We start from the raw sequence: 12,144 nt of genomic DNA, 5'->3' as shown, positions 1-12,144 counted from the left end.
GTAGTAAACAATGATTCTGAGATCCTAATAAATTAAAGATACTGTAAAGGCATTAAATATGCTTTTGCTTTTATAAACCAAAGATGAAGGAAACACGGATCGACAATAAATTAAAAAGTAAGATATTAATTTCTCATAGTTGAATTATTTATATCTTCAAATCCCTGTTAGTTCCATTTGATAATGTTTGAAACTATGATTAATCATAAGATCACATTTTAAACTATTTGTGTGCAAGGCAAACTCTGTAACTGTTTCCATTCACTATGGAGTCATCCATAGTACCAGTGACTTGAAAAATAATGTCACTGAATATTTCATTTTCTTTAGTCTGATGATAGTCTGAGCGAATTTTTTGTGCAGTAGAGATTTTTAGTGTCAACTTCCTCCCATCATTGTTGGTTTAAGTGCCTCCAGCTGCTGTTCCCATGAACACAGTGTTGATGGGTGGTAAAGAAGACACCATTTCTCTGTTGCTAGATCCATGGGAGTCCAGGGTTTCTTGAGCTGGATATTGATTAGAAGTTCCATACATACACTGGGATGAGGAAGAAGAAATTGGTGTTTGCAAACTGGAAGCTGTAAGGAAAAACATAAACATTTGAAAATGATTGACATTTTCTTTCCTCTGCAAGTACCACTTTAAGAGTATTTCTTTGAAATTTGAGTGCACATGATCTGTAAGAGCAATCATCTTTTCTTCAATTTTTCTGACTTACAATTCTTTCAAAATTATTTCTTCTACATAGAAAGGAAACTCAATTTCAACTGAAGTTCTACTGCAAAATATATCTCCTAATCTACCTCTTCTTGCCATCTGCACTTCTCTGATTTTAGTTCAAACCACCATATTCTCTTACCTGGACCAGCATAACAGCCTCCCAACTGATCTTATGACCCTCAACTTGTCTCATCCTTTCATCTCCAAAAACCACCCAGAACTTCCTGAAGTGTAAATCAAAATTTCACTTTTGTCCTCAAATTCTGCAATGACTTCCCAAAGTTTTGAAATAAAATCCAAGCTTCCTGCTCTGGTTCATAAAACACCATGTGAATTGATCTCTGACTTTTGGTTTATTTTGCTCAACTCTCTCCATCATTCACCATGTTCAGTCCACACAGGCTTGTCTCTGCCCATTCATGGTAACAAACTTGTTCCAACTTCAGAGGCTATGCTAGAACTCCACCATCAGATCTTCATCTTATTATCATTCAACTTTATACTTAAGTTTCTGTACCTCGGGATTCCTTTCCTAACTACTCTACCAGATCTTCTGTAACTATCTTCTTTTTTACTCTAACTGAATATGCCTGAAATTATCTTTTTAATCCATTTGTTTATATACATACTGCCTTAGTCTCTCTTTTCTAGATTGTAAACTTCTTTCAGGCAGGTACTATGGTCTGACTACCACAATATCCTCTCACCTAATATGCATATGGCACACTGTAGGTTCCCCAAAATATTCACTAACTGGCTCACCAGCTGTGGTTGATGACTTTTCATTGCTTTATAAACACAGTTTTATAACTAAGGAAGCCTTTTGGCTCTCCCTGTTCTACTTACCCACTTACTCCATTCCCTCTTTATACCCTGAAGTCCACTCTGAATCTACTTAGTAAGTGATCTCTGACAACTAAAGCTTAGAATCCACCCTACTCCCCACCTATGTTCCATCAAAGCTTCCACTATCTCTACAAGTAAATAGAACTAATAGTAACAATAGCAACACGGTACATTTTAGTCTCATAATGAGGAAACTTCCTGAAGTGGAATTTTCTGCTTCATTAGAGTAACCTAGAAGCAATGACCATTTGCAGAAAGCAGGAGATGAGCTGCTAGACTGTGCTCAGAGAGCATCTGTGATGGTCACAGGAAGGAAAGAAGTGCTTCCTATTGAATTATTGGAAAAGTACACTGAGGGACGAGAGGGCATTCACCTCACTTTTCCTTATGCTCTCCCTTTATTGATGTTAGTTTGAAATAAATTCCATTGGAATTATCAATCATCTCATATAAATGTTAATAGTCTTTATTGAATTTAATGAATATATACTTGCCACAAAATGGCTTATCAGTAATTTTAGAAACTAAACCTATTCATAGATTTATTCACAAATCTGTTATTAGCAATGATGTATAACTAATTATTTACAGACTAAATCTATGTGCAGATTTAGTTTTTACTTCTATTTTCATTGCTAGATTTTTTTTTTAGTTCCTACTGTGTGGTAGACATTTAACTAGCATAACTTGCAGAATTTCTCCATAGATGTGACTTAGGAATTGCATCATAGTTGAAAAATATGGTAGGAGACTTTCTGACAAGCACATGATTTTCTCATTTTCACATTAATTTTGTGCTATAGAATAATAAAAATAGCAACATTTCCTACAAAGGTGCACATGGGACATGTGCAGCCTCCATCTCATGACACCATTTTTTAAAACTTGGAGCAGTTTTTGGGTAATGAAGGATATTATGGATTACAAAGATACTCCTTGGCACTGCTGTTAAGCCCACCAGTTATAAAGAGACAGTGATAAACAGACATCATTATTGATCCCATAAAACTTATTGCCTTTTGGACTGCATTTGATAGGTTATATTAAATTTTAGCATATATATATAATAGATGCCAGCTATTCTTTTGTAATGAATAATAGATCTAACCATAGCTTTCATCCTACAAAGAATGAGAAAGTGAACACTTACTAACTACAGATTCAGATATAAAAATATAATTCTGGATTCAGAGTGATACATCAACTGTGGAAACATGCATGCCCCAGGTCACTTCAAAACATCTCCTTAGAGTTATGCTGCATAATGAAGGTTAAAGACTGAAAATGTTTTCAAGAACTACTAAGATAATTTACCTACTACTGGAGTCCGACATGCAACTGGAGATGATGTGTCTGCAAAAAAGGAGCTGGTTTGCTTTCTGCTAGTGTCATCTAATATGTTAAGCGGATCATGGATGTCATTGTAGGGAGGCAGTGAGCGAACACTGCTGATGACAGAAACGTGTTGATTCACCATTGACCCGAGTCTGTGAGACTCTGGGTAAGTCATATTGCTTCCATAGTATCCTATAACAAAAAAAGTATTGAGAATTTGATACTAACTTATTTCAAGGAACATATCGGGGGAAAAATAGACAATATAATTAGATAGACTCCTAAAAATATCATACTGTGAATATTATATTTGTATCTACATTCAATATTGAGTTGGGTTTGCGCTTATGTACATTAGTAGGGTTTTTTAAGAATACATTCAATTATAAGACCTGCCCATGAAGAAAGTAAAAAACACAATATTAGCCTCTGACAAAGATTGCACTACTTTTCAACTATTATCTTATTTATAGATCTATATTTATGGAAGAAAGATAGACCCACTTGATACAGAAGCATCAAAGAAGCTGATACATAGGGCCTATTTTGGTGGCTAAAGGAGTCCACAGATCTTTCCAATTGCTTGAATTTCAAGTTGTCAACTTAACCGGGTCACTGTTTGGTTTTCAATCTTTAAAATATGCTTTTAGCTCTCCAGAAGAAACATTATCCACTAAAAAACATTCTTCATTAGGGGCTATTAAGGTTTATCTCAAGCATATGGCTTGACTTCATATGTATTATATAAAACATATGTGGTTTTTACAAAAGCAACCTTAATAAATCCACAGAATTAGGGAATATTATTCATATGTAGCAGGAATCAGCTCCAAATATCTAAAGCTCCCATAATATTTAGAAGCCTCACACAGAATGATATTCTATTCAGCAGAGGTGGAACTCAGTCCTGATTTTGCCTTATGACCATCTCAAAAGTCAGAAAAAAACTATTTAACAATTTTATTACCATTAGGTGAATTAGGAGGCAGTGTTGCTCCCTGGCAGCTGGTGGTCCCTGTATTGCTTAAGAAATTGAAGCTTCCTGTATTTAAAAACTGCATGTTGTGTGAATCTTGGGCATGTGGGGATAGTCCGTAGCCAGAAGGTGGCCGGGAGTTATATGGTGATCCAGCACAACTGCCACTGAAGAGGTCTCTAGAAAGCTGCTGTTCAGTCCAGGCCATGCACCGACCATGCTCAGCACGATGAGAATAGAGGCCGGAAGGGGGATGGGGCTGTGCCCTAAACACAGTCTGATAGTTAGAGTTGGTCCCATAGAAGTCATGGTTGGCTGCAGGGAGAGTAGGATAAATGGCCTCTGGGTATGTTGAGCAGTGTGATGGAGCTGAGAGTACTGGGCCCACACTTGGGGGTCTCCCTGCCATTGGCCCCTGGTTAATGACACTTCCTCGGTTTGCCATGGCTGGAGAAATGGGTGGTGTCATCAGATTACCAGCACTCTGTGGAAGTTCCATTTGACCTGGAAAAAAGTTCCCAGAACATTCACTTACAGTGGCACACAAAAGGAGATGAGCTATCATTTAAAAAAAAAATATATATATATATATATGTATATATATATTCAAAAGATTTCTGGTTTTAATCCTTTATGTTTAATGATTTAAATCATTAATATAACATTTTCCCCCAACTTGTTCATTGCTATCCTCCAAAAGCAACTGCACTAAGGGAATCCAGGAAATCTAGACTTAAAGATATGTTTACAATACTTATAAATTTCAGAATAGTGGAGAATTGGGGTTGGTGACTTTAGAGGAAAGTCTAAGGTGGCTTCATTCCTCCACAGATATGAAGGTGGTTAGAAGTCATGCTTAAAAATCTGCAGTTCATATTTATCCATAATTTAAAAATAACCTGGAAGTTTGATTACTAAGGTTAAAATGGTCATAACTTCAAAGCAGTCAATTCAAAACAGCATGCAAATATCATGTCTATATGTGAATGCCACCAACTAACTCCCCTGGCTTCTGATAATCCATAGGTGAAATCTCGACTCTTGAACTGTAAGGTCCTTCTAGGTTTTCTTTATGTTCAATGAAATAATGTACATGACAGGATTTTAAAAAAAGATACAAGGCATAAAGGGGTAATTATTATATTGGTTATCCTAATATGGCCAAATATTAGGATATTTTAATTTAATAAATTAAAAATATTTTAATGAGGGAGAAATAACGTTTCCTCAAAAGTCAAAAATAAATAAGCAAACTGTTTTTTGATCTTCAAAGATTTTAAGGATTTTATATACACCTAATCTATTTTTTACCCCACTAAAAATGATAATTATTCATACTTCTATTTTTCCTCCAGTAGTTATTCTTATCACAATGTGATACCTATGTTAATAATGATGTTAATACAATGTGAATTATCGGTGAGATGTGTTGCAGACTAAGTGTCTCTCTGTGTACCTGTGAGCAGCATGTTGTCTGTGTTTCCTGTAGGGAATGGGTGCAGAGCAGAGGGCAAGCCTCCACCTTGACTAGCTGACAGAGGAAGATAGGTGGTCTCCACTTGGCTTTCATTTTTCATGCTGTCATTGGAGACTGAGCTCCCTTTATTACGGTTGGCCAGAAAGCACGAACTTGGAGAAGCAGTGAAGGCAGCTTTACTTGCATCTGGAAAGATTTTTTTGAAGTGGAAAAACAGATTATTCCCATATTCCTAGGAGAGAAGTCCTAATAAAAGAAACTGAAAATGTTTTGTGGTTGAACAATTAACCTGGAAACTCCTAAGCAATATTTTCTCTCATGCAAGTACTAATCAGGCCCTGACCCAGCTGAGCTTCTGAGATCAGAGGAGATCGGGAGCACTCAAGGCGATGTGGCTATAGCCCTAAGCAATGTTTTCCATGGGAATCAAAGCTGGAAGAATTTTGTTCTTGACAGGGGTTTTGGCTTTTATTAGTTGTATGCTTACAGGTGTAGATATTTTCTCAGAAACACTAAAGAATTTACCCTGGAGTGAACAGTTGCTCTCTCCAATAGATGTGTTCCTTTCCTTCCCTAAATTTCTATAGGGCTTACATACCACATATGCATGTAGTAAACCACATGCGTTTTCTTTAATATATAGTTATCTCTTATATTATAGAGACTTCTCCAGCTTCTTAATTCTCAGAAGTTAATAACACTGATTTATATCCTTCAAAGTTTCCTATAAACTCCTTTACTCCATGCATATAAATGGAAAAAAGGAAAAATACTGCTCTAAGAGTGAGAATATTCTGTTTGTAGTTACATGTTTGAGGGAAAACTCAGACTACTATAAACTCAATTAACCGGGTGCACTTAACAAACTCTTGAACTTAGATTTAAACAAGGAAATATGTAAAGCAAGGTATTTCTTTTAAAGTACCTGAATTCTTCATATACTTGTCCAGTAAATTCTGTAACTCTTGCTCTTTGTCATTATTAAACTGTGTCTCCATGGCCAGGAGAATGTATTCATCAAGGAGCATTCGGATCAAATGGAAAGACCCTTGTTTATGAATGGGGAACAGAGAAAGGACATTTTGTGATGAAAAAAAAGGAGAGGGAAAAAAGAGAAGTCAAGTTATCTTTGTGACCATCTCACCACACTTTACAAGGAGCAACTGAAATAAGCAAATACTTGTTGGACTTTAAATGACCTGCAAAGACCAACATGCTTCCCCTGGGTCTCTAATCTTTCTGTGTACCGCCTGCCCCGCTCACTGTGTGTACTGGCCTGCCAGCTCTTTGGCCACTAATTACATCAAAGGAAAATACGGATGAAAGTGAGACATACTTTATGCTTTAAGAGGGCACACACTGGAGTATGATAAGCTTTAACCTGAGTAGAATGAGCTCTACTCGGCTCTATTTCTGTTTACTTTGTACTAAATAATTAGACAATAGCCAATGTGGTCTCAAAAATGTATCAAGTAAGATGTCTTTCTGCTCTGAAACAGTATGTCCATGAGTCAGAAAAAAATACCAAAAGAATAATTTTTGAGTGAAAGATGAACTGGAAAAATTAAAAATTCTTTTAACTACTCAACAGGCTTCACAACAAACCCTTCTTTTCCCAATAAAATTAGGTTTAAATGTTGTATATTTTAAGAAAAGTTAAATATGAGCAAGTCTATCTCAAACAACATAAAATGCATTCAATTCATTCTTCAGTACAAGTGAACTGATTTCTTGAAATGTAATTATTAAATGCAATTACTGTCTACGTGTTTGTCATCATAAATATAAAATTAGGAATTTCAGAGTATCTAGGAAAAAGAAGACATTCAAGTTGGAAAAAGCTATTTTGACCCAATTTGTTTCACAAGTTATACAGATTAGGAAAGATAATTCAGAAACTATAAGAGTGTGAATTCTAAGCTGTTCTTTGTTTTCTGGAGGTCAGCTATGTGGGTGCAGAAAAGATGCAAAATTTTTCCATATTGCAATGAGTAATGTTTGGAAAATAATGTTTATTATTGTTATTTGTTGAACAATTCATATTTATCCAAACTCTAATAGAACATAGTCATTCAATGTTTATTGGATGCTAGGAAATGTGTTTTTATGTATGGTAACTCATTAAAGTACCTCTACAACCTTACGAAAATTATATTCTTCCTTTTCTTCAATGAGTAGAGTGCTTCTCTCAGCCAGAGAAAAGCAGTGTTGAGGTTGAAACCTGAATGTAGTCTGAATCCAAAACCCAGGCTCATAATTATCAACCTCTACCAGCTCAATATTCAAAAGCGGTTTGAGAAGTGATAATGTAACATGTCTAAACACTGGCAGGAGATGTGACTGGGCAATGAATAATATAATTCATTTAAGAAGAGTTGTATAAAGCACATAGAGTACCAAAACTGGATGCATTGTTCAAGGTGAGATTATGCATTACTCGAGCACCAAAAAAGCTCCACTTTAGCAGAAAATCTTGAGCCCTCTTCTTTAACGATCTTCCATTTTGTTTGCTGGTCTAAAAGTAAAGGAACAAATGAAACTATAAAACCATAAAATCAAGCATCCTAATAGGCCAAGAAGTAGATAAAATGACATATGGCACAACACTTATTTCATCAAGTAAAATGATCTGTCTAGGGATTTTAATTTTACCTGGTCTGTACTGTCATTTTAGAGATAATAATGCCTATTCTATATTTGCCTGTGTCTCAATATTTAACACAACAAAAGGAAATACTTCTAAAATATTTTTCTCTTTTAACTTTCTTTGACGTAATATTAAAAGAACACAAGGCAAAATGTGAAGGGATGGTTTTTTATTTATGGAAATTATTTACTTTGACTTTTCTGTTCCTAAATAATAATTTGTTTTCCTTCCAGAAGAAAAAAAAATCTCCAAACTGTAACTGGTTCTTCGATATGGAAAGACTAACACAGATCGTGAAGGATATATGTGTCCTTATTGCCTTGATTCATGATGGACGACTTGAGGTTAACTGAAAGAGTTGAAGAAGCTACATTAAAAAAAATAAAAGTACTAAGGTTTTAGAATTTAGAAATGCGAATGCTTAAAGCCATATTTTCTGCAAGTATTTATGAAAGCTTCCTACGTAGCAAAAGGTCAGACCTTTCCACTTTTATAAGTTTATCTTTCATGACTGATATTACTTAATTCTAAGTTTATTGACTGATATTGAAGGTATATAATATCTTGTACTCCTAAATGTTGGTCAAGAAAGGAGAAACAGAACTGATTCTATGCCTATTGCTCTCAAATTTGTATATTCCTAATTTTTATATTTGGACTGCCTTATTTGTGGGGCCTCAAAAGTTTTTCAAAGTATGTATACACGAAGCCTGCCACAAGGACCCCAATTCTACCTCCATTCAAAATTACAGAAAGTTTAACATTTACTCATAAACACAAAATATGTTTTCTGAATCTGTCATTAAAAAGTACCTTAATAACTCTCTGTTCTACGACAGTGTCCAACCATTCAATAAAAGCCTCTACAGTGGCATTCTTCTTAAGGAGATCCTTCAGCTCTTGAAACACAGTGATCGAATCATCTACCATGTTTTAAAAAAAAAGGAAGAAATGAAGCAGAATATTATCTTCTATTCTATTCTGAAGATACAAGACAACCTAAAACTGGAAAAGCAATAAATAATTTCATGGCATTTTTACTTCTGCTCCCAGCATCTGGTGGATAGAGCCCATAGAAGGTGCCAAATGTCCTAAATGCACACTGACTGCCCCCCACACTCCCAAAGGCCTGTCCATTCCAAGATGTCAAAGCACCAAGGTCGGGCAAGCTATTCTAAACAAAGGCAGAAGACTTACATTCAGTGTAGCTGTCAGAATCAGTGTCTGCACTGCCCGAAATGGTAAGAAGGGCCTGAGATCCAATACTATTTAAATCAACCTTTTCAATATCAGATACCATAGAATTCACAACATGCTGGTCAAAGAGAGCTGGTCTGGCAATCTGCAGAGACAGCAGAAAAATACACTACAGTACAGCATTTGTAGTCCATCTAAAATAAAATGCTAGCTTTAAGAAAAATAGATCCTTAAGGGTAAAATATTATCAGTTAACTTTTTTTCCCTTATTTTAAAATTAAAAGCAGTAGCTGAGACTCATTGTCTTCTCTGTTAAAGGTTTGATAATTATTTTGGGATTTATAAGATGATTTTTTTGGCTCATAGTTACAAAATAAGGATTTAAAAGGTTATATTTTGGTCTGGAATTATACCACACTGTTCTTTTAAAATTTAGGGGCTAGAAAACTTCATAAAGCAAACAGTCATTTAGGGTGAGGCAAAATATTTCTTACTAACATATAAGTATGGCTTTCCTAATTTAAGAATTACTTTGTAGGTCCTTCTCTTGTTAAGAGATTCATCATAAGTGTGTAGATTTAAATGTGTTCAATTGGTAGGTTTCACAACATTAAACATCACATAAACTCATTACACACAATCTTAATAAATAAGTATCTACACTTTGATTGCATTCAGATTCTTTTTCTTTTAAAATAATTTTAAATCATAGAAAAGTGGCAAAGGTAGTGCAGAATATTTCTATGCCTTCCCCATCCAGCTTTGTATTGTCTTATATACCTATCACATATTACCAATAGTAAGAAATTAACATTGGCACAATACTATTAAACTAAACTATAGACATAATTCAAATTGTACCAGTTTTCTCACTAATATTTTTCTTCAGTTCTAGCATTCACTCAGTATACCACATTGCACTTAATTTTTGTCTACTCAGTTTCCTTCAACCCATGAAAGTTCCTCAATCTTTCCTTCAAAATATCCATTTATGATGATGATTCAAATACTCTAGGCTTACCAGCATACCTGAGCTAGATGTAGGAAAGATGTTTGCCGTTTCAGAGAAGATACAAATCTTCGCACAATAGGTATTTTCTTGTCAGTAAGGGCTTCTGGCAAGTTTTCCAAAGATGAAACAACCCACTGTTCCCAGTTTTTTGCAAAATTCCTTATGTCTGCCAACAAGCTACAAGGAAAACTATGTGTTAAGTGACACATTGTGCAAAAATGCATTGAGGAAGTGTAAAATGGAGATAAACTCTCATCTGTGCTTCCCAAGAACACTACTTTGAAAGTCAGACTCAGCCTAGGTCCACTTCTCATGACTGTGCTCAAAATCTTCAATATCCTGAAGCTCCAATGTTGTCGTTTATTAAATAGGAATAAGAATAGTGCCTAGTACCTTTTTTTTAGGTGCTGTTAGCATTATATAAAAATAGTTTATGGAAAATGCTCAAGTTCAAGACTGGTATGCACAGAGTACTCAATAAACAATACTTTATTATAGATATTAACTTATTATTCAATAATTTCTGTGAAATATCTTTCTGGGAGAATGTAAGAGTACATTTGATTTTATATATCGACTTCTTGAGAGATAGCTCATTGACATTATAACATCATTTTAGTTATTTAATATTAGTTTCTGGTAATATACTTTTTAATCCATATATAATTTATGGATGAATTATCAAAAGCATACTAATTATAGGTCTCAACAGAGAAAATTACAAATATTGTTTGTGTATAAGGGATCTTCAAAAAGTTCATGGAAAATGTGCATTAAGAAAAATATATATGGATTTCAAAAGCCTTTTCATCAAAATAAACATGTCTTAACTATATTTTCCACAAAGTTTTTGAAATACCCCATATATATTATAAAAACAAAAATTTTTAAAAGTCAGTTTAACTGCTCCACATTTTTATCACAACAAAACAACTCTGTATTTGGAATAGTGCATATGCTGGGGAATGATAATATGGCAAAAGAAAATCAGTAGGCATAATTTGGAGTTAAAAAGAATTTGATGAAAATCTTATGCTCTTCTTCTCACTAATTAGCTGCCTTTAGGAAAATAAATTAACATTTATATGTACCTAGTTTCCTCACTTGTGAATTTTGGAATCTGAGTAGCTACTTGGGAATACTGTGACAGGTTGTATTAAAAAAAAAAAGTCTGCTTATTCAATGATAAGAGTTGGTTAACTGAACTATGGTATTCTCTAGATTCTGGAATTCATGAAACCACTAAAAAGATAATGTTAATGGAATATAGAAAATATTTCAAAATATTCTGCTATAGCAGCTATTCGTGTATATACTTATAGATATTTTTAGAAAAAAGTCTTGGAGATAATTGAAGATATTAAAATTGGGGTGAGAGTGGGATTTTTTTTAAATACACTTATGTATGTTTTTCATTTCCTTCAAGGAACAAGTCAGGCTTGTAGGGAAATGAAATAACGTGTGGAAAGCCTCAAGGGCTGTGCTGTTTTTAATCAAAGTCAGCTACTAGTGCCACTTTCAAAACTCACGTGACTGATGCCTGCTGCTAGGTAAGCACAGCCACTTTCCTATTACATGGACATGTCAGATCTACTTGACTCAGAGTACAGACTAGAGACTAGAAACTCAAATTGATAGTCACAAGAATCTTGACCAGGCCAACATCAACAAAGTGATCTAGAGGAAAACAGGAATTTAAAAATCCCATTTATCAATCAATATATATTTACTGAGCACTATGAGCAGCTATACATGAATCTATGCCCCTCATATACTAAAATAAATTTCACTAGATTTTGTTTGCAAAGGAAAATTAGGTCTTTTTTTTTCAGGTTTAGATTGTTTTGTAAAAATCTTCAGGTATGATATTAATAAGCTATCTGAGACCTAATTTCTTTGTTTTTTTATTATTTATTTTACAGGTAGAGTTATA

General features: G+C 34.4%; 1 protein-coding gene across 1 annotated transcript in view; it reads right to left on the bottom strand.

Moving 5' to 3' along the window:
• Positions 1 to 403: 403 nt before the first annotated feature.
• RFX6 (regulatory factor X6) overlaps positions 404 to 12,144 on the bottom strand; it is a 68,983-nt gene continuing 57,242 nt past the window's right edge. The window contains exons 11-19 of the mRNA XM_062187685.1: positions 10,229 to 10,388; positions 9,200 to 9,344; positions 8,816 to 8,925; positions 7,753 to 7,870; positions 6,281 to 6,403; positions 5,335 to 5,541; positions 3,870 to 4,382; positions 2,882 to 3,094; positions 404 to 579 (exon numbers count right to left, since the gene is read on the bottom strand). Of these exons, the coding sequence (XP_062043669.1) occupies positions 404 to 579; positions 2,882 to 3,094; positions 3,870 to 4,382; positions 5,335 to 5,541; positions 6,281 to 6,403; positions 7,753 to 7,870; positions 8,816 to 8,925; positions 9,200 to 9,344; positions 10,229 to 10,388 (1,765 nt within the window). The remainder of the gene's footprint in view (positions 580 to 2,881; positions 3,095 to 3,869; positions 4,383 to 5,334; positions 5,542 to 6,280; positions 6,404 to 7,752; positions 7,871 to 8,815; positions 8,926 to 9,199; positions 9,345 to 10,228; positions 10,389 to 12,144) is intronic.

Source organism: Lepus europaeus, chromosome 3 (assembly GCF_033115175.1).
Source record: "Lepus europaeus isolate LE1 chromosome 3, mLepTim1.pri, whole genome shotgun sequence".
NCBI classification, from domain to species: Eukaryota; Metazoa; Chordata; class Mammalia; order Lagomorpha; family Leporidae; genus Lepus; species Lepus europaeus.
Note: the sequence above shows the minus strand (reverse complement) of the source record. Positions and strands in the feature narration are given on the sequence as shown.